Source organism: Channa argus, chromosome 17 (genome assembly GCF_033026475.1).
Source record: "Channa argus isolate prfri chromosome 17, Channa argus male v1.0, whole genome shotgun sequence".
Lineage (NCBI taxonomy): Eukaryota > Metazoa > Chordata > Actinopteri > Anabantiformes > Channidae > Channa > Channa argus.
The window spans coordinates 3,033,883-3,058,558 of record NC_090213.1 but is presented as its reverse complement, the minus strand read 5'-3'; the positions used below and the strand labels follow the sequence as shown (position 1 = coordinate 3,058,558).

Here is a 24,676-nt window from a genome sequence, read left to right as displayed (position 1 = left end):
ACCTTTTCAGTGTTCCCACTGTGCAACCCCTGAGTCTGTAGCTTAGAAGCAGTCTCTCAGAGCTTGTTTCCCTCAGAGACCACTTCCTGAATAAGTTTGTGGTTGTTGGTAGCCTCCTTACTCTCAGTTTGTAGTGAAGCTGAAGCAGAAAAGGTTGTGGTGTCTTTTCCCCAGTGCAGGCAGTGTTGTATGCATCCTTTACATTTGCAAACAGTAAATTAATTATCCTGTTTTCCCTGGTCTTACAGTCCACATACTGGGAGAAAGCTGGTAGTGTTGTGTCCAGAGTCACATGACTAAAGTCCCCAGAGATTAACCCAAGGGCCTCAGGGTGCCGTGTTTGTAGTTTAGCAGTAGCAGAAGGGATGATGTCACACAGTTTCCACGTCGACATGTGGAGGCATGTAAACAATGACATGTCCAAACTCTCTGGGCAAGTAATAGGGAAGCAACCTTACAGCCCAGAGTTCAATGTACCTGCAGCAGCTGGAGATTTTGATGCTCACTTACCCACGATTACACCACCTGGTGTTCAAGTATTTTATTGAATATTGAACACATTTCTCTCATCAAAGCTGCCTGTTATACAAACTCCTTTAAATATTGTATCATCTACAGACTGACACAGTGACAGACCTCTGAAAAATAACTTTTGTTAAAGACAAAGAGTAAGATGGACTGGTGAGATACACTACAGCCAAAGACACCCAGCAATTCTCATCTTCCTCCTGAATCAAATGCTTTGAAGCAGTTTGACGTTTACAGCCCAGTTGTCTCAAAGTGGTTCAGTGCTTCATAAAACTTCAATTTCACCATCACTAGGTAAAGTTCAGAGTCCAAGTTTACAGATACAGTCAGAATTTCAGAGAATCAGACATTCAGATTAAACTCACAGTACCAGGGGTTTAGGCAGAGCAGGCAGGTCAGCAGATGGAATAAGGTCACTATGTTCAGGCAACACAGTGAGAAATAACTGGAGAATCTCTGCAGGTAAACAGACAACCTGACTAATTAGAGGAGCACAGATGGGAGTTTATATGGAGCATGAGGGAGGCACAGGTGAAAATGATCAGGCCTGATGACGTGAGGTGAAGGGACAGAAACAAGCATCAATCAGGAAGTAGAACTGAGGGACTACAAAATAAAAGCTGGAAACAGGAAGTGAATCTGGTGACCATGACACACTCCCCCTAAACAAACACACACACACACACACACGTGACTGTGCAATATAAACTCTACTCTCACTACAAACATAGTCTGTAAATACAGATTGTGCACAGAAATTCTATTGTTTGTCCAGTGTTTTATTTTTATGTACAGTTTATAACTATTGTTGATCAAACAGAACAAATTTAGTATTTTAAGGACAATATATATATCAATTTATTTATCTCTCTATCTAATTATTTATCAGAGTGAAGGTTTATTGCTCGAGATGAGAAAACTGGAAGTGGAGAATTGAACAGAGGAAGGTTTGTTGTGTGGCCTGAGGTTCAGTGTTATATGTGTGTTATGTGCTTCAAAAAGAGACAGAACATTACAAAATACATTGTAAATGTTTTTAATATGCAAATCATATCATCAGCAGCCACATAAAAAGACAGATTATCTGTTCAACTTGGCCAAAGCTTCTGCTACTTAGAGAAAAACCTGTGACTTTGAAACTCACAGTAAAAGTTTGTCTCTGAATGTCAAGTAAAAAAAAAACGTTAAGATGTTTTATTTTCTGTCATATGTAAATTCAGCTATTAAAATCACTATATCAGGCTGTGGCAGAAGCATTTTTAAAAAGAGACGTAGCTTTTTTTAAACACAAAATAAAATTTGCTTGAGTCTGCATCATGTCGTAAATGCTGTTTCTCCTCCAGTGTAGGAGAGACTGTCAAGAAAAACCACCTGAGCTGCTCACAGTGAATATAAATCATTATATATAGAATAAAATGTCATCAGACCTTCATGCTCTTTCCCCACCAACCCACAACACCAGCTTGGGTTATTTATACAGGAGCCGTCTGAGACGTGGAGTAAAACACCACAGCTCTGACATTAACCATAAAACCACTTAAGGCACATAAAACCTCCCTTAAATGATTCATGAGTAACAGGCTTGAGTCAAACGCTTAAACTGGTTTTATGATTTCACTGTGTTTCACTTCTATAAAATATGATGAGATGATATTTAGCAGCACTGACATGTGTCTGTGATTTAAAGTAGTTGATCAGAGTCTGACAGAAGCAGAAGAGTCTCCAACATTTTCATACTTCACTGTACCTTCATCTTCATCTTCATCATCATCAACCTGTGGAAAACAGCACAACACACTTCAGATTCTGAATTTAAACTGAGGTCACAGTTTGTGTTGTTGTGTTGAAGTGTCTCATGTTGTCAGGTTTTCTTCATATCTGAATCAACATACACAGTTTACAGTTCATGTTTTGTTGCTGTTTACAGGAACTGTTCATATATTGATTCAACTTATTCAAAGAAAAAATAAAAAAATAAACAAAATCAGCACATTAACAAAAACTTCTTCTTTCTTCTGTATATCAACAGTTATAATTTTGTTACTTGACTTAATAACTAAACTTTTGAATATTGTTTCCTCACTATTGTTGTTTCCCTTTGAGCTGATGTGACAAGAACAAACACTGGTTCACATCACTATTTATAAGATTTGGATTTGGCAGCAGTTACAGCATCGAGCCTGTGTGGACAGGTCTCAGTCAGCTTTAAAAGAATAATAAAAGCTGAAAACTTTTTACTGTGTTTGAATATTTAGTGGCTAAACTCACTGTGTTGTTTTCCATCTGTGTTTTATTCCCTGAACAGAAAAAGAGAAAAGAGTTGAGTTAAACTTCACTTTTTAATTGTGAAACTTTGATCTGTGGATGTTCTCACCTTTAGTTCTCGTCCACATGTGGACTGTAACAACAGATATTATCAGTGCTGCTAAACCCACAGACACAATGATGGATCTCAACCATTCTGGAAAACAATTAGAATAATTAATAAACATTGAATGTTTAAAGTCAGAAACACCAAAGTGTCATGTTGCCATGGATACAGAAAGGTGCCGTGGGGTCTTCAACACTTTTTGCCCATAAATTTACATTTAGAAAAGTTTCATGTAGTTCATTTTTTGCTTTTTACCATTGGATGTAAAGAAAACTATCAACATGATGATTCTCAATCTAATTAATGAGGAGAAACACTATCACAGGTTTTATTTTCTTTGGTGAATGTAACAGGCTGCTGTACTGAACACGTCACATTTAGATCATCGTGTTTTCAGGCAACAACAATTAAACACAATACTTTCTTAACATGGGTCAATTTTGTCTTTTTGCATAAAGTCCAGACAAAATGTAATTCAGAAATATTTAGTAAAACTATTTGCTGCTCCCAGTAACTATATGCAGAAACATCACCAGCGAGGCTGTTCTCCTTTTAGATGCTGTAAACATTGGACAAATGAGAACTTGAAGCAGACCTGCACCAATAACCAACAAGTAAAGCCTGCATGTCCTATATGGAGCCTGACCAACAACTGAGTTGGGCTTCAGTGTCTATTTTAAGATATCAAACTGGTGGATTGGTGGACGACTGCTTCACCTCCTGATCCACAGTCAAACAACCTGTAGATGCTGTCACTGATCAGAAAACAGCAGCAGGTGCCTCCGAGAAACCACAGGTAACCAGAAACACCAAGATACACGCAAATTACAAGAACAACATAAACAGACGACTACAGAAAATGTTCACTCATTAAAAAAAATCTGTCTTCACCAAACTCACTGGAGACACAGAGAGAGATTCAGTTTATACCTTGATTGGTTTTGGAATCACTGATGTTCATCTGTGATGAGTTGGTTGGTGTCAGATTGTTTGCCATCGTTGTTGTTGATTCCATTGTACTTGATTTTCTTGTTGTTGCTGCATCTTCACCTGAAAAAATACGACATCAACAGGTTCAACAAAGTGCACAGTGAGACTCCATGTTTCCTTTATTAAACGCTACAAAATATAATCAGATATTAAAACAATAAGTTCTTCTTCTTCACCTGAAAGTGGGTAAAACAAAAATATGGACAGTGATACAATCTGCAACACACCATTTACAACAAGTGATGTAACACTGAAAGTTCAAATCCATCAAATTAACATTAGTTTGTGTCATTTTTCACATCACATCTAAATTATTTAAATCGTTTTCTCACCTGAACACTGAGGTCTGAAGAGGAGCTGATGGACTTTTTTACTTTTGGCATCTGTCACTTCACACTTCAATGATTCAGAACACGTCTTCTGATTAAGGTGAGATGTGAATGTGGCAGTGACAGAACAGAAATGCTGTGATGTCTTCAGGTCTGTGAAATCATTCTTATTACCATCAAACAGCAACTTCACTGTGTGTCCACAGTCTCTATGTTTGGACACAGAGCAGTTCAAGGTCACTTTGTTATTGTCTTTATGTTCAGTCACTGGTGAAGACGGAGACAACGAGAGAGAAAATCAACGGGAGTTGATTAACTTCATCATTACAATAAATATTATTGTAATGATGAAGTTTGATCTGAAAACATTAGGATGTAAATACTCACTGGTAACAACAGACACATCAACCACAGATTCTGAACCTTGTTGTCGTCCTGATTTATACTGTCTGCAGTTGTAACGTCCAACATCTTCATCTGTGACCTTCTTTATAACCAGAGAACAGTTCTCTGTAACATTCAGACTGTGTGATTTAGATTTGAATTTTTCATTAATCTGTCCATGTGTAATCAGCTCTACTGCTCCTGAGTTTCTAGAACTAAATAGAAACACAGTACTGTGACATTTATTATAATTATCTATCACATTTTCACAAGGTAAAATGGCATCATCTCCTTTTCTGACAGTGACAGAGGAATAATATGATCCAGTTGATGCTGTTGAGACAAAGAGAGAAATGATCAGAAGAATAAACATGAACATCATATTAATAACCTGAGGTTGATTTAGATAAAACTGAAGTTGTGTGTTTCATCAACTAAACTAACAGATACAAACAAATCTGTTTTCTCATTTAACATAAAACTCTATTCAGTCTTTTTCTGTGACTCATATTCTCTTTATCTCCTCACCTGTGAACTAAAGCATCACTATCACTAACATGTTAACCTGATCTCAACCATCATTTCTCTATGTCTCACATCATGAATCTCTTGTTGTCTCTCTCTCAGTGAACAAAGTCTGTGAAGTTCTTTCTTTTCAGAGGTGAATAAAGCCTGTAGTTCCAGTGAGGAGCCACTTCCTCATAATGATTTCACACTATTTCTCCTCTCTGCTAATTTATTGATTGTATTCACTTGTTATTTGTACTAATGACACATTTTGCTGTCTTCATTCTCATGTTTTCATGAATGAAACCTCTTTCCACAGTGATAATAAAAGAACACAGGATTCACGGTGATGTTTGAAAGGACACATGAACAAACAGACATTGTCCTTGTATGAGACCTGCTGGTCGTATGTCTGAAAATAGTTTTCTAAGAAACGAGGGGGAAGTGTTCTGTGACAATGTGACACCAACAGCAGAGCTCTGCAGCTTTTAGCTCCAAACAGTGACCAAATCAACACCTGTGGTTAACACACTGATGGGAGTCTGACTGAACCGTCCTTCACTTCCTGATCATCGAGCTCCACATTAGCACTGGTGAACATGTACGTAGCTGCAGGTCTGTTCATGTGGTTTCTGTGGTTGTGTAGCATGTTTTTTAATAAACACTTAAACACGTAGAGGCTGTGCACACTGCAGAAATGAGGCCTTGGTTCTTTCTATCCACTTTGAACATTTCTGAATGTAGCCTGCTGCTTTTTGCTGCCAACTTCAACAAAACAGTTTGATCTGAAAACATTAGGATGTAAATACTCACTGGAAACGACAGATAGATGAACAAAAGAGTCTTGTTGTTGTTGTTCTGGTTTAGTCTGTCTGCAGCTGTAACGACCAGCATCTTCATCTGTGACCTTCTTTATAACCAGAGAACAGTTCTCTGTAAGACTCAGTCTGCGTGATTTAGAGTTGGATCCTGTTTTAATCTTCCCATGTTCAAACAGTGTCACTACATTGAAGAACCAGGTAGTTCTGTCACATTTGTCCTGATCATCTCTCACATTATCACAAGGTAAAGTGACATCGTCTCCATCTCTGACAACAATAAAGGAGGAAAACTCTCCACTTACTGCTGTTGATAAAAAAGAGAGAAAAGTCCAAAATAATGTAAATATAAAACTATAATAATGTTATGATGTTAATATTTATACAACAGAAGTTTGTGTCTCATATTTGATCAACTACATTGTTCCAGTTACAAATTGAACGATATCATCTCAGCAGAAGCAAGAATTCTTAATAAAGTGCTCTTGGTTATATTTATACAGTTTTTTAATGATTGTGGTAAATAAATTCTTACCTGTAAACTGCAGCATCAGAAATAAAGACTTTTGAATTTGTCTGAATCCAACCATCATGTTTCTCTGTGTCTCCTCTTTGTTGATCTCTTGTTCTCAAGTGACAAAGTCTGTGAAGTCTTTTTTCTTTTGAAAGGCAAAAACACCCTTTACTTCCTGAAAGCTGACCACTGACAGATCACTTCCTCTTCCTGACCTCAGCTTGTTTTTTCTCTCCACTTTTAAATTAAATTAAATTCAAAACTAATATCATTTATGATATTAGTTGAATATCTGTCAAATCAGTGAAAACATTTTAAACATTATAACTTTTATGTTTGATGCATTTCACTGCCTCATTCTCAGCGATTAGAGAACAACACTACAAACTGTCCTGATTAGAAACAGAAGAGAGGAACTGAAGGTGTGAAGATTGATGAGATAAATGTTTGCATTACTGCAGCTTTTAACTCTTGATGTTCGTGGTTTAACATGTTCACTGTGTGTAAAGGGAAAAAAATTCAAGTTGACATGTTACAGGTCTGAGACCTTATTAGTTCCTCTTTGTACCTCTGATGTAATTTTTTCCATAGATTGAGGGTTTTTCTTAAGAATGTGACACCAGCAGCAGAACTCAACACATTTTGGCCACAAACGATGATAAAATAAACAGACGTGGTTTCAACACATCAGTGTCTTTAACTTCCTGGAGCATCAAGTCCCCACGATGTCACACAAGCAGCAGCAGGTCTGTTCATGCATAGCAGCTCCCCCATCGGTGTGTGTGTGTGTGTGTGTGTGTGTGTGTGTGTGAATAAGAAGCAGTGTAACGCGCTTTGAGTGTCAATAGGTAGACAAGTGCTATAGAAGTGCAGACCATTTACTCCTCCTCCTGATACATCCCACAATAGCAGTGTTGTCTGCGAACTGCATGTGACAGGACTCCAGTTGTGCTGGAAGTCCGATGTCTACAAGATGAAAAGGACCAGAGAAAGCACAGTCCCCTGCTGTGCTCCCCTACTGCTGACCACAGTGGCAGACCTGCAGTCCCCCAGTCTCACATACTGAGGTCTGCCAGTCAGGTAATCTGTCATCGATGCCACCAGGTGTGGGCCCACTCCCATCTATGTCCGTTTATCTCTGGGGAGCAGAGGCTGGATGGTCAAGGGCATGTTAGACCTGTGGCCTCATGTGTTGTAGCAGGGCCTGCTCCATGTTCTTCATTATGTGTGACATCAGGGTGACCAGTCTGTGGTCATTAAGCTCTCCAGGACGTGGTTTCTTCGGGACTGGGATGATGCAGGATTCTTTCCACTACCGAGGGGACCCTGTCCTCTTCCAGGCTCAGATTGAAGATGTGCTGTAGGTGGTCCTCTAGCTCCTATGGGCCGGCTTTGCTGGGAGTTGGTACCTGTGGGGAGAGAGAAAAAGGGGAGTGGGGGGTGCAGTTGAGGATGGTCAAACCTGTTAAAGAAGTTGTTTAACTTGTACATTCTCTCCACATGTCCTTCATGCTGCTCTTCTGCAACTTCTGCTCCAGCTTCCTCCTGTACTGCTCCTTCACCTCCCAGAACTGGACCCAGAGTTCCCTCTGCACACGCTTAAGCTCCTGCTTATCACCATCCTTGAAGGCCCTCTTCTTCTAGTTCAGAAGACCCTGGATGTCCCTGGTGATCCAGTGCTTGTTGTTAGCATAGTAGTGTACAGTTCTTACCGGAACATTCTTACCGGAACGTAAGTTAAGTCAGTGGTGCAGTAAACCACCTTTTCAGTGTGACCACTGTGCAACCCCTGAGTCTGTAGCTTTGAAGCAGTCTCTCAGAGCTTGTTTCCCTCAGAGACCACGTCCTGAATGAGTTTGTGGTTGTTGGTAGCCTCCTCACGCTCAGTTTGTAGTGAGGCTGAAGCAGAAAAGGTTGTGGTCTCTTTTCCCCAGTGCAGGCAGTGTTGTATGCATCCTTTACATTTGCAAACAGTAAATTAATTATCCTGTTTTCCCTGGTGTTACAGTCCACATACTGGGAGAAAGCTGGTAGTGTTGTGTCCAGAGTCACATGACTAAAGTCCCCAGAGATTAACCCAAGGGCCTCAGGGTGCCATGTTTGTAGTTTGGTGATAGCAGAAGGGAAGATGTCACACGAGCCTGGAAACTGGAGAATCTCTGAAGGTGAGCAGACAACCTGACTAATTATGACTAATTAATTTATATGGAGCATGAGGGAGGCACAGGTGAAAATGATCAGGCCTGATGACATGAGGTGAAGGGACAGAAACTAGCATCAATCAGGAAGTAGAACTGAGAGACTACAAAATAAAAGCTGAAAACAGGTTTCAAAAAGAGAAAGAACATTACATAATACATTGTAAATGTTTTTTTAATATGTAAATTATATCATCAGCAGCCACAACAAATTACAGATTATCTGTTCAACTTGGCCAAAGCTTCTGCTACTTAAAGAAACACCTGTGACTTTTAAACTCACAGTAAAATTATGCCTCTGAATTTCATGTAAAAAAACATAAACATGTTTTATTTTCTGTTATATGTAAATTCAGCTGTTAAAATCACTATATCAGGATGTGGCAGAAGGCATTTTTAAAAAGAGATGTTAGCTTTTTTAACACAAAGCCTAACTGGAGCCACTGGTGCTGTGGTGCACAAGAACCCCAGTGCTGTTCGTAGGAGCTATCAGCAGATTGTGGAGGAAATAGAAGCTGCTTATGGGCCGAGCTCCAAACACCCAGCAGTGACGTATCGAACTGAGACAGCGAGTGAGAAAAGCAGGTGAAGCTCTGCAAGCCTCAAGAGATGATATTTATGAAAAGGTTTCCATTGTATATGCTGATTGCTCAGACTCAGAGCAGGATATCATAGGTGTAGAAGTCTTAACTAACGCATTGACAGATACTAACCTGGTGCAGAAGCTGCTGGAGGAAAGGCCCCGCATGCTGTCCAGGGTCTGTGATGTGGCACATCGTTATGAAGCAACTAGGAGGGCGGCCAGAGCAGTCAGCTCATGCAGGGTGGATCACTTTGCTCTACGCAGCGTAGAGTGAGGGCTACAGTGAGAGAGAGTGTTGGCAAGACAATGAGCAGGGAGTCAGGAGAAGCAACTGTTAGACCTGCTAACCCACAGGTGGGGGCGCCAAAACCCCACCAGGAGTGGCAAACCAGGAGAAATGAAATGGACAAAATAAGCAACGAAGACTTCATCTGCCATAACTGTTCATGCGTGGGGCACCTGCAGAGGAACTGCCCCTCAGCAAACCAATGACCTAACTCCCACAGCATTCAATGCGGCTCCATCAACAGAGCCAGAAACAGTGGTCACTTGCACTAAGACAAAGCCAAATGAGATGTGGGGCCAAATATCGATGTACAGACTGGGTTTATGTACCTTACTACACTCAGGGGCCCTTCGAAACATACTACCCATTCGTGAAATCACTCTCTTTGGAAAGTAAATGATGCCTTTCAACCCGGTTCATCACCAAGAAGAGCACCTTGTCCGGGTGGCTCGTACATTAGTGTTGGAGTCTGGACGTCGTCCCTGGGAAGTCCAGTAGAGGACTGCCAGCTTGTGAATTATCAGATCTTGACCCGAGCCTTTAGAAAACTGTTTACGTAATTATCTCTATTAGTTTTTTTCAAAATGATATTGCCTCCTATTGCAATTTGATCCCTCCAGGTAGGATCCCTTTTTATTGCCCCTTCATCTATTCCCATCTCCACCACATTTGAATGATTTAAACAACTTTTTAGTAAAACAAAAGATATGCAGGTCACCAATGATACTAAGGATTTTTTAAGTGAGATTCAGAAGTCACATGGTTCTCAAAACACTTATATAAGTAGGCTTCCTTTCAAGTCAAGTCAAGTCAAGTCAAGTCAAGTCAAGTCAAGCTTTATTGTCAGTTCTTCTACATGTACAGTACATATATACAGGGAACTGAAATTGCATTTCTCTCGGATCCATTGTGTTTACAGGTAGTTCTAACAGTGGAGCCTAAGATCTAGATCACATAAATATAAAAATATAAAAATACACTATACAACTCAACTATACAATAAGAGCATTGGAGAGTATACTAATAAAAATACAATACAAAGTACAATAAAGTAAAATCAGCGCAAGGCAGATGGAGTGCAAACCAGTAAAGTGTACATCAGTGCAGGTAACAGAATTAGTGCAAAAATGGCTTATTCAGACTGGTAAAAGTGGCAGAGTGGCAGAGGGCTCAAGAGCAGTTCTTTAAATTAAGTTTACATATGAGGTAGTAGGGGGTTATAGTTCTGTGCCTGTACAGTACAGTACTGAGGCCGAACAGGGAAGGGAGGACAAGTTCGGGAGCGAGTTCAGCTTCCTGACAGCCTGATGAATGAAGCTGTCCTTCAACCTGCTGGTCCTGGCTTGTAGACTCTGCAGTCTCCTCCCTGATGGCAGCAGGCTGAAGAAGCTGTGTGACGGGTGAGTGGGATCATCTGCAATGCAGAGGGCTTTGCGGGTGAGACGGGTTCCATAAATGTCCTGGAGGGAGGGGAGAGAGACACCAATGATCTTCTCAGCTGCTCTCACTATGCGTTGTACAGTCTTCCGGCAGGAGGCGTTGCAGGCCCCATACCACACAGTGATGCAGCTCGTTAGAATGCTATCGATGGTGCCTCTATAGAAGGTGTACATGATGGGGGGGCGGGGCTGTGGCTCTTCTCAGTTTCTCAGAGGAAGTAGAGACGCTGCTGTGATTTTTTGGCTAGTGCTGCAGTGTTGCTGGTCCAGGAGAGGTCCTCTGTGATGTGCACACCCAGGAACTTGGTGCTGCTCACCCTCTACACATTAGCACCATTGATGGTTAGAGGAGTGTGCTGGGTGAGCGCTCTCCTGAACTCGACAACAATCTCTTTCGTCTTCTCTACATTCAGAGAGAGATTGTTGTCACTGCACCACCCGGCCAGGCGTCTCACCTCGCTCCTGTACTTTGTCTCATCGTGTTTGCTAATGAGACCCACCACAGTCGTGTCATCCGCAAACTTAATGAAGAGGTTGGAATTGTGTGATGGTGAGCAGTCATGGGTCAGCAGGGTGAAGAGAAGGGGGCTCAGCACACATCCTTGGGGGGCCCCAGTGTTCAGTGTGATGGTGCTTTATGTGTTACTGCCGACCCATACTGCCTGAGGTCTTCCAGTTAGAAAGTCCAACAGCCAGTTGCACAGCGAAGTGTTGAGCCCGGGCCGGACCAGCCGGTTTGTGGATGAGCTGTTGAGGGATGATAGTGTTGAATGCTGAACGGAAGTCTATGAACAGCATTCGTATGAGTCGACGTATGAGTCCTTTTTATCTAGATGTGTGAGTGCTGAGTGAACAGCCGTTGCGACAGCATAGTCGGTCGAGCGGTTGGATCGATATGCAAACTGGAAGGGGTCCAGGGAGGGGGGGAGGGCAGACTTGATGTGATGCATGACTAGCCGTTCAAAGCACTTCATGATAATCGGAGTAAGTGCAACTGGACAGTAGTCATTTAAGCAGGATGGAGACGGCTTCTTCTGGACTGGAATGATGGTGGTGGCTTTGAAGCATGTGGGTACAACAGCCTGACGTAGAGAGATGTTGAAAATGTCTGTGAAAACATTGGTGAGTTCTGCTGCACAGTCTCTCAGTACACGCCCAGGAATGTTGTCAGGACCCGGAGCTTTCCGTGCATTGATCCTGCTGAAGGATCTCCTCACACTGTCTGGGGTCACCGTCAACATCTGGTCGCCGGGAGGAGGTGGAGTCTTCTGTGCATTGGAGCTGTTTTGCTTTTCAAAGCGAGCGAAGAAGGCGTTCAGCAGAGAGATGTTGCTGTCACACATCCGCGGTGGGGGTCTGTAGTCCGTAATGGTCTGTATTCCCTGCCACAGGCTCCGAGTGTCTCTGCTGTTGCTATACTGATGGGCTATCCTCCTGGAGTACTGTCTCTTAGCCTCTCTGATGCAGCGGGACAGGTTGGCCCTGGCTTTTCTCAGGCCAACCTCATCTCCAGCTCTGAAGGCAGCGGTCCGCGTCTTCAGGAGTCTGTAGACCTCCCCCATCATCCATGGCTTCTGGTTGGCCCGTACAGTGATGGTCTTTTTGACAGTTAAATCATCAATACACTTGTTGATGTAGACACTGACAGTCTCTGAGTACTCTTGGAGGTCTGTGGTGTTATTGTATGTGGCAGTCTGCTTAAACATATTCCAGTCAGTGGTGTCAAAACAGTCCTGAAGAGCCTCTGACGACCCTTCCGGCCACACCTGTATCTGCTTTTTAACCGGTTTGGCGACCTTGACGAGCGGTCTGTATGCAGGCATTAGCATGACAGTGATGTGGTCTGAGGCACCGAGGTGGGGGAGGGTAAGGGCTTTGTAAGCTCCTCTCTGTGTGGTGTAAACAAGGTCTAAAATGTTATTTCCTCGTGTTGGAAAGTTAATGTGTTGGTGTATGTTTGGAAACACACTCTTTAAGTCAGCATGGTTGAAGTCCCCAGCTATGATGAGAAAAGCATCAGGGTTGGCTGTTTGCTGCTCACTGATGTACTGGTGCAGTTCATTAAGTGCATCGTTCCTGCTGCTGATGTTGTTGGTCGGGGGAATGTAAACAGAAACGAGCAGTATGGCTGTATATTCCCTCGGCAGATAGAACGGCCGGCACTTGATAATCACGAACTCCACCAGGGGTGAGCAGTGTTTGCAGATCACAACAGCGTCGCGGCACCACGCATCGCTGGTGTAAACACAAAGCCCGCCGCCGCGGGTTTTTCCTCCCGCGACTTGAGCTCTGTTCGCTTGATAGCATGTCAGCTGATCGAGCTGAATGCCGCTGTCTGGAACGCTGTTGCTAAGCCACGTTTCAGTGAACACAAAAACACAGCAGTCTCTTACAGTCCTCTGAGTTGACCGTAGTAAGCGGATGTAGTCCAGTTTATTGTCCAGCGTACGTTAGCCAGTAGGATGGTGGGGATGGCTGGCTTGTGTGGATTAGCTGTTAGCCTAGCCCTCTTCTGCTGCCTCTGGTGCCTCCACTGTGTGCGAGGTGCACTAGAGGGGGTCGGTGATGGTGTAGGCCTCCAGAGCAGACCGAGTTCCCGCAGCTCTTCTGAGTGCGCACAGTTTAACTTTGAAAAAGTGGTTCTGCCGACGTCCAACAGAACTTCGCGGCTGTATGCGCGCCTGGAGACATGTTGACACGACGAAGACATTGCAATTCACAAGACAAACAACACGAAAACACGATTTTCTCGGAGCGAGAGAAGCCGCTGCATGTGGACGCGCCGCCATCTTTTTTCAGACCTCCCATCTTTTTTTTATAGTTATATAATTATATAGAGCCCTGGTCCTGGCCCTGGAAAAGTCTTAAAAAGTCGTAGCATCCACTGCCCCGTCCACCTCCCTATGAGACTTTTTCACTTCATTTTGACATGACTGATTTAGGCATCAAATATTGAAGAGTCAAGGTTTCTATTTCCTGGTGGCTCGGTAGTAGAACATTGGGTTAGGATGCAGAAGGCCTTGGGCTCGAATCCCACCCCACCCTGGTGCCGGTCCCGAGGCCAGATTAAAATGGGAGGGTTGTGGCAGAAGTGGCATTCGATGAAAAAATTCATGCCAAATCAACGTGCGGAACACGTTCCACTGTAGTGACCCCTGAAGGGACAAGCTGAAAGCTATTTATCTCTGGGGTTTATACTTTACTACACTAAAAGCTCAGAGCATCAGTCAAAGACACTCACAGGTACCCGATGCGTCGGCATGTAACGCAGAATGGACTCTGCTTTTTGACAGCTCGGGAATGAGGACGGGCAGAACATAATGTTTGAATGAATCATCCTCTTAATAGTCCGTGACATTGCAGTTTACTTTAGTCTTCAAGAGTCATCCTGGTTCAAGGCTAATGTTAGCTAGCATTAGCTGTAGCATTGGCTAACGTTAACATGTTGTTATCTACAATAAACACACAATAATAAACTTATAGGTTTCAATGCCTTTTTATTGATACAGTTACTTAACATTAAATCAAATCTTCTTTTCCTGTTGTAACCTTACATCTTCGGATTTTAAATTACTGGATTAAATTTTCTCTGGTTGACAGACGTGACTAAACTAATGCTAAAAGCCAAATAAGGTTGGGTTACAATAATAACCACGCTCCATAACGGATGACGTTCTCCCCCGCACCACCTCCCCAAACCCTGAGCTGGGATTATTAAAGTTACCACTGACTACAGACACAAACACTGACACACAATATACATCTCAATCAGAAGGTGAATAATCATAAAAAATAACGATAAAGAACAGAACAGCATGATATGAGTAATTAAACTTAATAATTATAAAGCAGAATTCAGTTAAATGGTGGAAAAAAAGGTTGTTGGTTAAAATATATTACTAACAATTCATCTTGTCTGTTTCTCACTTTGCCACAATTAGTCCAAGAGTTATTTACATTTTACTTATTCCAACTGCAAAATATTAAAGTCTTTGATCCGAACGTGGAACAGAAGCATCTTACTTCTTTGGTTTGTTGATGGCAGCGTAGACGAGGTCTGGATCAGTGGAGGGTCCAGCAGAAGAACAGGAAGCTTTCACAGAGCTGTAGGTCACTGTATCACCTTCATCATCATCATCACCTTGATCCTGGAGGGAAACAGTACAACACATGGTTTAAAGACAAAGAAATGTAACAACACGACCTGACAGGAGCTCTGACTGTCTGATGTTGTTAAAAGTAAACTGAATATTGGTCTGAATGTGGCGCTACTGTAAAGTCATTTAGCTTCCTTTTCTTGCTTTCCTGAAAACTATTTCTTCATAATTAGCATATAGTTGTATAAACAATCCCACTTGTGCTTTACGTTTTTTTTTTTTTTTTTGCTGTAGCTGATAGACACTTCGTACGAAACGTCATTTTCAGGATCAGCAGCACATTTCAGATATAATATGACAAAGATGTTGTAGATACAAAGTGATGGTTGATTGGTGAAAGACAACATCTGTGCAGCATCATTTCCTGCAACAATTCTACATAAAATACTGTCGATATGAAACTTGATTAATTCTACTGTTGATGAGTTGAACTGCATTGTAATTATAAAGGCTGATTTGGTTACAGTATGTTTCTTATATTGACTTCTTTTATTTTCCACAATCGTTTAACCCTCACTGCTGTAAATGCAGTACTTAAACTCACCATGTTTTCATCCACTTTTGTTTTCTTCCCCTAGAAAATAAGTTTAACATCCACGGTGAAAATCCTGGTTCATTAAAACTTGTGTCTGTTCTTCTTTCTCACCTTTACTTTTCTTCCATCTGATAACTAGGGCAACACTCATCACGTGTGCTGGTAAACCCACAGTTACAATGATGATCCGCCAAGGCCAACCTGGAAAGACAATTCAAAAAAATACTAAACAGCTGGACGTCACATCAGGTTTCATACAAGCAAAAACAATTTGTGAAAACATTCATGAAAAACAGGATTAATTAAACACGACACACATGAATTTCAGCTCAGCAACTCATCCTCCCCACCCCGTACTACACAGAGGTTTTTAAAAAATAAGGTCTATAGATCGGTTCAGTATAGAAGAAATTTTAGTCTGCAGTCTGGGTTTTTTTAAACATGTCCCCAATACTGAACAGCTCCTGATAAAATCCAGGAAACCATCTGAGGTGTTCATTTAAACAAGTTCTCAGGCAACCAAAGACCCCTGAATTAACCCAGATTCTCTCCTCTGCATAGGCCTCAGCACCAGCTTAGTGCAGCCAGTCAGCATCCAGTCTCTGGATGTACTGGACTCTAACTTGACTGTATGTTAACAAACAGACCACCACCCTCAGCACATGACCAATCTGCTTTAGGACTTTAAGGATCTTCCTACTGAATTTCTGCAGTGATGCTTTATGAGAGCTGGATACAGTTACTGAGCTCAGCTATAACAGAGAAACTTTCAGTCGCTACCTTTTGATGGATCAGTGCTGTTTATCCAGCCTGATGATCTAATTTTTACTGTTGGTGTCACTTTACTGCTGATTGTTGATGTGGATTTAACTGATTTTGTTGCTGCATCACCTCAACAAATATAATAAGAAAATACAACAGAGGACAGTGAGACTCCACATGACTTCATAAAACACATGGTAAAAATTGGTGTAATAATAAAACTTCAAATCCTTAAAATTAACAAATGTTGTCCCCATCATTTAAACAGCTCATCATCTTCTCACCTGATGTTCCACCTGAAGATAGACGTCTGAAGGTGAACTGCTGAACTTCTCCGCTGAAACCATCTGTCACTTCACACTTCAATAAGTCAGAATATTTCTGATTAAGGTCAGATGTTGTTAATGTCACAGTGACAGAACAGGAACTCTGTGGTGTCTCTGTGTCTGTAAATTCATTCTTATTATGATCATACAACCACTTCACTGTGTGTCCACAGGGTCCATGTGTCCACACAGAGCAGTTTAGTGTCACTTTATCATCGTCCTTTTGTTCAGTCACTGAGGATGGAGAAAGAAAGATAACAAGAATAAAATTTACTTCATCACTGTGAACAGAATTATTGTAAAGTTTCAGTTTCTGCATCTGACAAAAACATTAGGATGTAAATACTCACTGGTAACAACAGACACATCAACCTCAGAGTCTTGGTACTGTTGTACTCGTGATTTATCAGACTGTCTGCAGGTGTAACGACCAACATCTTCATCTGTGACCTTCTTTATAACCAGAGAACAGTTCTCTGTAACACTCAGTCTGTCTGATTTAGAGTTAGATTCTGCTTTAATCTTGCCAAGTTCAAACAGTGAAACTACTGATGTGTTTCCTGAATCACTGAATAACCAGGTAGTTTTGTTACATTTCTCCTGATCATCTCTCACATTTCCACAAGGTAAAGTGACGTCATCTCCATCTCTGACAGTGAAGGAGGAAAACTGTCCAGTTACTGTTACTGAAATAAAAAGTGCAAAATCATTAAATGACTGTTTATAATATGAAGTTAATTTCATTACAACAGACGTTTGTTTGGTTTTCAAGACTCAACTATGGTTGAACCTTTCATTTACAAACCAAACAATATGATTTCTATGTTTTGAATATTACTTAATGAAGCACTCTCAGTAATAATTATGCAGTTTTCTAATCTTTCTATATTTAACATGTTTTTTCTTACCTGTAAAGTGAAGCATCAGCATCAGAAATAAAAACACTTGAATCCATCTGAATCCAACCATCATGTTTCTCTGTGTCTCTTCTTTGTTGATCTCTTGTTCTCAACTGACAAAGTCTGTGAAGCTGTTTGGTCTTAAAGACAAATATACACTTTACTTCCTGTGACCAGTGACGCCTCACTTCCTCTTTATGACTGTTGAGGTTGTATTTTCTCTCCTCCAGTAACTAGTGACTTTAACTCAAAATTTGTTTTTAATTTTTTAAATTTGTTGTAGATTTGCAATGAGTGAAACATTCTTGAAGCACTTTTACTTATATCTTATTAGTGATTCAGAATGAGGGCAAAAGTATAGAATACAGGCCTCATGCAAGAGCATTTTACAATCTTACATTAATCCTCGTTTCTGATTCTTTATTATTATTAACAGACGAGGCCACAACAAATTTTAAAATACATGAAGTGGCCAAAAAAGTGGGACAGAAAAAAGAGGAAGTCCTTCATGCTGCATAAAATTAGACTCTAAAACCATCTTTCTAAAGCAAAGCGCTCCATGAATAACACATGATATGGTCCAGAGGACGACAGTTACTGAGACACTAGAGTGGAGATTATTCCAGCTACAGTAGGTGATGTTACACTGTCGATAACTGATGATACACAGAGCTGCATAAACACCCAGAGGCAGAAAGAGACTGAGGTCAGTGATGAGAGGAGGGAGAGTGTTTCAGAAATAAAATCAAGGCATTTTGTTTGTACCTACAGTAGGAGAAAATAAGGACGTATGAGTAAAGAATAAGACAGTGTCTTAAATCACTCACGAGACAGTTTGTACGAGTGGTTGTTGTATGATGAATAATGTCTTGATATAAAACAGAAAAGAGGAAGTTAAATGTGTGAAGATAAAATGTTTTCATTAACACAGGTCTTTTTTAGATGGGCTAATGTGGAATTTCATGGTACAATGTGGCGACACTGTAGGCCAATAATAAGGCCAAAATAATAAACAAAATAAGCTATTTGCCAAACAAAGTGCTAGCTGGCCTCTAGAAAGAAACAAAAAGACAGTTACTGACCCTAACTCACTAATGTGAAAACAAGAGAAAACAGTCGAAAGAAAATGGCAGTTCAATACTATCACTGAGGAGTAACACTGAGGAGTGACACTATTTACAGAATATACAACAACTATACAAAACTGAGGCACAAATGCTAACAAGCCAAAAACGCTCTAAAAGGTTTGAGGCCAAGGACAGAGAACAGGTGGAACTGCCAGAGAAGCCAGTCTGGCTTTCGGGAACCGTACTTTTTAAACTCCAGGAAGTGTAGGATGGACCAATCAGCTTCCGGGACTGCCCCCCAATCCAGCCAATTAGGCAGGGCACCTAAAACTCAAACACAGATCCAGAAAACAAGAAAAACACTCACTCTCATTCAAAAACATTCCCACAAAATACAACTCAAAAGGCACAACAAATCCAACACATAGGGCCGTAACAGCAGCTAAAGTCAAAGCTGTGTCTCTTCATCTCACTCTGTCTGTGTCTAATGATCTAATGTATCTCTGATAGAAGGAGGATGCAGACTGCACATCCTGCTGATGCTTTGTGAGCTGTTTCTAAAACAGGAAGTGTTGTTAGGTTTAATATAACGTTCAGGAAAGTTTATTCTTAAAATAAAGCCATTAATATACAAAACTTTCTTTCACATGAAGACAGTATAAAGAACAGTATAAAAAGAATGCACACTCACCGAGCACATTATTAGGAACACCTGACAAACTGCTAACTGTCTCCATCAGAAATGTATTAATGTACCATTATGTTTTTATTGAGTTCATTGTGAAGGTTGAAGTTTCTCTAGATTATTATGCATTATATTCAGTTTTTATGTTTGTGTCTGGCAGCATAGTGGTGGAGTGGTTAGCACTGCTGCTTCACAGCTACAAGGTCCGCGGTTCAAATCCCTGGCCAGCTGTGGCTGTGTATGTCTCTGTGTTGGCCCTGACATAGACTGACGACCTGTCCAAGATGTACCCCACCTCTCTTCCAACGACAGCTGGGATAGGCTCCAGCCTCCTGCGACCATAAACAGGATATGTGGTTATAGATGTTTGTGTCCATGAAGTGCTTAAAATAATAGGAATACCTGTTATTGCAAAAACATGAGTTTCAAAAATCCAAATAATATTGAAGGTTGATGCATTCAGCTGTACAGGTGTGTCTTAGTCAATGAACAGGTAACAGGACCCCAGATGTGAGGTCTGATGTATATTGTTGATAACATCTATAAAACAACAGTAAAACAAAGCCGACAGGTGACAGTCGTCTGGTTTTCTTTTCTGACTTCAGCTTCTAGCCACAGTAAACTGTCATGTACAACCCTGGTGGCAAAGCCGTGCATTGCAACCTAAATATGGATGTTTTACATAAAGCTTAGAGCTTAGTACTGTGTATCACATTTATCTGCCACATTCCTCCTTTTTTTAAACACACTCCACCTCAAGAAGGATTGTTAATGTCTTAATGGGTCAATTGTCAAAGAGCTGAGACTGTGAATAACAGGGTTAAATTCTCAATTTACAACAATTATGTAAGAATGTCCCAATGTCACTATATATAAGTATTTATATTTGAGTACTTATTGATAACAAGTACAGGTAAACAATATATGTTTCATTTAATCAAAATGATCTTACTGATTTGATTAGTTGATGTTAGCGTAGACTGGATCAGGATCATCACAGACTGCAAAGGATGAAAAGTGAGCTTTCATAGTGCTGTAGGACACTTCATCAGTTTGACCATCATCATTTTTCTGACCCTGGACAGAAACAGTACAACACATCATTTACACATGCACATAAGTAAAATAACCTGACAGGACTTCTGACTCCTGATTTTGCTTCAAATATAACAAATGTTCACTTTGCCACAACTTTTATCTGCTTATTCTGAATTTATGAAAATACCTTGACTTGTTGGTCTGAAGGTGGGGGGGTCACCGTGAAAACCTGGAGCACATTTAACCTCAACCTGTCCTTTAGTTTGGAACAGAATGATTGACAGACATCAGAATCATTTATCCCAAAATGACTTGGATATAAACAATAAAGTATGAATTATGTTTCTTCTTTCCTTAAAACTAATTCCTCGTTCATTAACATCACTTGTATAACCCTCATCTTACCCAGGCTGTACGTTTGCTTTTCTTGATGTAGTTCATGTAGACACCATCACTGGGCTCAGCCTACACACATAAGACAACATCATGACGGACACACAGACTCATTCACTCCTTTATTAATATTAACAATTAATTATGTATAAAAACATTTGAGTATTTCAGCTGAAACTCACCACGTTTTCATCCAGTTCTGTTTTGTTTCTTTTGCCTGAAAGAAATAAAGAGTCACAGTAAACGTCCACAGTGAAAATTCAGACTCATCAAAACTTCTGTTTTTTACTGACTTTTTTCACGTTTAGTTTTCTTCCATCTGATGACAACAACAGTTATTATTATAATAACCAGTGCTGCTGAAGCCACAGCTACAGAGATGTACAGAATGAACCGACCTGGAAAGAGAATTTGCAACAGTAAACAGCTGGATGCTATCAGCAACAACAGCGTCAGAGATTGAGAACACAAATAGGTTTCATCCAAATAAAATTAATAATCATCTGTAATAAATCATAATTCGCCACATGGAAGCAAACCAGCGCATATCATTCATCTTCCTGTGAGACCTGTGACCAGTTTTCTCTGACTCAGAACTCTGCTTTAACCCAGGATCATCTAAGCTGTGGTTGTCTACACCAGCTCCATCAGTCCAACCAGCAGTCTCTGGAGTCCCTGCATGTACTGGAGGGGTACATTGTCCCCACTTCCATCTAAGAGCCCCAGCTAGCTGGATACTGCATCAAGTCATTGAGCCACTGTTTCCTAGTGGCCACTCATGGTATTACAATGTAAATGTTCCCTGAAGCCCAAAATGCATCGTCCCCAAAGACAATAGCAAAATAGATTCTGTAAAATGTTTGACAAACACCTCAACCAACCAGATCAATTATGACTGTTTGCTTTTGTTTCCCCCAAATATAGAAAAGTACATGTTTGCATCATGTCTGCTGGTCACTGTCAGAGGTGTATTTTCAAATGCTTCAAACTTCTTCATCACATTCTAGTATTTGCTCAGTACAACCACTACTGTTTGTGTGTGTGTGTGTGTGTGTGTGTGTGTGTGTGTGTGTGTGTGTATTAAGTAGAGGCACAGCCGACCTTCCTGCAAAAATCCTTGTGCTCTGTGTCGCTCTGCAATCACACTGCTAATTTAGTACAGTAGGTGGTGACACTGTTTCTGCTCCAACCTGTTGAGTTTGTTCTGCAGTGTAATGAGGTTTTTTGATGTTCTACAACCAGTGGTGACTAAAAGTAAGATGTTGAACAGATTTGCACATTGTGATAACTTGTAGTTACATAGTTACATTTCTGGAGAGCTGCACATCAGGGTACAGTAATAGGGGTCGTGTTATATTCACAGCTATGTCGTACGTTTGTGAGACCTATGATGTAGATTCTAACCTATGAGTATAAATCAAGCTTAATACAAAAAAAGGGAAATATAATAAGAGCAGTCGTCACGTTCACCAAAGAGAAACACTCAGTTTGTACCTTGTTGGATTATATAGATGCTGTTTCCCCCTGTGTTCAAATTGACTGGTGCTTCCACTTTAATTATTATTGTTGGTGTTGTTGAACCTGAATAACTAAAAGATCCAAAACTCAACGATAAGAAAATACAAATTTGTCAGCAACAACCTAATGATTTATAGAAGTCGTCATGTTCTCACCTGATGTTCCACCTGAAGATGGACGTCTGAAGGTGAACTGCTGAACTTTTCTGCTGAAACCATAACCAGAGAACAGTTCTCTGTAACACTCAGTCTGTCTGATTTAAATCTTTTATTCTTCTGAATCTTCCTGTATTGATTTAGTCTCACTGCTGCTGTGTTTCCTGAATCACTGAATAACCAGGTAGTTCTGTCACATTTCTCCTGATCATCTCTCACATTTCCACAATGTAAAGTGACGTCATCTCCATCTCTGACAGTGAAGGAGGAAAACTGTCCAGTTACTGTTGTTAAAAGACAGAAATATAAAAAATATTTTAGAGAATTAATGAATGTTTTTCAGTAAAAAGTGAACTGAACTTATAATTTTGCAGCTAAAGATCATGAATGTGAGCGTCATTCACACACAACGTAACCGTAAGCAGCAAAGGCTTGTTCACTTTCTGTGTCCTTACACTCCTTCCTCATTCACAGCACTCAACATGCATGTTACGCATTCAGGGATCGAACAAAGTATAGGACAGTTGCTTTCTGACAGGGCCAACAGGCTATTTGAAACACAGAAGCCCCCACACCACCACCCACCTCATCCTGCCACCAATCCAGGAACAGTTTTCTAAGGTCTGAACTCACAACGCAGCTCATAGTGTGATGTTAGTTTAGTTACAACCCAAATTGTGTTTGTCCAACTTTGATTCCTGTGTCAACTACATTCTCACACTTACAAACAAACCACTGCTGTGTCATTTAAAGAAAAGCACATTTCCCATTATAATGTGTGTTATATATGTGTCCTTACCTGTAAACTGAAGCATTATCACAAATAAAGACATTTGAATCCATCTGAAAACACTCATCGTGGTTCTGTGTCTCTCTTCTCTTTGTCATACTCCTGTTCTCACGCTCTCAACTGACAAAATGTGTTGAGTGGTTTCTTTTTAAAGGTGACTATAGCCAGTACTTCCTGTGACCACTGAGGCATCGCCTTCTAATGATGTCACTTTCTGCTTTCTTTACTATGTAAATTGTTACATTTGAAAAAAATGAGATTCAACAAAAGTGAAACACTTTTTACACGTTTTAATATTTATGTTTGATGCATTTTGCTGACTTTTTCTCAGGTATTTAAAGTGAAGGAGACACTGTTTTCAAAACAAAATAGAGGAAGTTGAGTGTGTGAAGATTGTTAGTTAAGATAAATGCATAGCTGCTCGGAGCTTGTGCAGCCACAGGGGAAATTACATCATGAGGATAAAAATTAGATTGTAGACTGAAGATGACAGAATGAAGAGCAGAAATACAAGTGGTTAACATGAAATGAGTGTTTCACTGAACTCTCTCTAGTTTCCTGGAGTTGAAGTTAAACATGTGCAGCAGGTCTGTTCATGTTTTTTACAGTACATCTGCAAAACTTTATTTGTGCCAAACAGGTAAAAATGAAGGTGTGTGTGTGTGTTTGTACTGTAAACCCTTCAGATGTGCTCAGGTTTACTGCTCGAGATGAGAGAACAGGTAGTGAAGAGTTAAACAGGGCAGGTTTGCAGCGTAGTGTGGTCCGAGGTACAGTGTTGTGGTCTGTGTGTGTGTATTTGAGTTCAAGAAAGAAAAAGAGACCTGTTCTGAGTCCTGAGGTCTGTGTCAGAGGCCGTTTCCAGTGCAGTGGACAAAAGCCAGAGGAACATTGCCTTTGTAAGTGCTGGAGAGCAGCCACAGCCAACACCATCAGCCAGACTGCAGGTTGACCTGAGGCAGGCAGCTCAAGTTCCCAGACTTCATAACATCGACCTCTTTGAGACCAGACATGGTGCTGACATCTGCTTCTTGGAAGCAGGTCCTCCTGGTAGATCTGTCAGGAGGACTGCATGGAAGAAGCATGTTAGAAGAGAATTGGTGGGGGAGGGGATCTAAGGCTTGCTGTGAGCCCACTGAGGTGTGATGCAGAGGTTTTGCTGTGCAAGACCCTGCTCTGTATCACAGGAGCTGCAAAGAGGACAGTCTTTAAGTCCACCACAGAAGCCACAAAGACAGCCTCCATGTGGATCTAAATTAGAAGGTCCAAAAAGTGGACCAAAGCTGCTGGGACACAAGTGATCAAGTGATCAAGGTTTTGCCTGAGGGAGGGAGTCTGATGGTGTGAGACCCAAAACCAACGAGGATCCCAGGAAACATCACTGATGACGTGTCCCACTGCATC

General features: G+C 40.9%; 1 protein-coding gene across 1 annotated transcript; it reads right to left on the bottom strand.

The window, feature by feature from the left end:
• Nucleotides 1–1,565: 1,565 nt before the first annotated feature.
• LOC137102342 (uncharacterized) lies at nucleotides 1,566–23,387 on the bottom strand. Its single transcript, XM_067481776.1, has 23 exons — nucleotides 23,282–23,387; nucleotides 22,483–22,766; nucleotides 22,304–22,390; nucleotides 21,103–21,207; nucleotides 20,992–21,026; nucleotides 20,822–20,881; nucleotides 20,604–20,672; nucleotides 20,331–20,455; nucleotides 18,939–19,710; nucleotides 17,636–18,494; nucleotides 17,078–17,413; nucleotides 16,686–16,961; nucleotides 15,751–15,840; nucleotides 14,971–15,095; nucleotides 9,353–9,499; nucleotides 6,463–7,850; nucleotides 5,923–6,234; nucleotides 4,606–4,935; nucleotides 4,222–4,485; nucleotides 3,830–3,949; nucleotides 2,903–2,989; nucleotides 2,797–2,825; nucleotides 1,566–2,303 (listed from the first exon to the last, which is right to left on the bottom strand). Exons 16-23 carry the CDS (start codon nucleotides 6,518–6,520, stop codon nucleotides 2,223–2,225), a joined length of 1,281 nt encoding a protein of 426 aa, XP_067337877.1. The 5' UTR covers nucleotides 6,521–7,850; nucleotides 9,353–9,499; nucleotides 14,971–15,095; nucleotides 15,751–15,840; nucleotides 16,686–16,961; nucleotides 17,078–17,413; nucleotides 17,636–18,494; nucleotides 18,939–19,710; nucleotides 20,331–20,455; nucleotides 20,604–20,672; nucleotides 20,822–20,881; nucleotides 20,992–21,026; nucleotides 21,103–21,207; nucleotides 22,304–22,390; nucleotides 22,483–22,766; nucleotides 23,282–23,387; the 3' UTR covers nucleotides 1,566–2,222.
• Nucleotides 23,388–24,676: the final 1,289 nt, after the last annotated feature.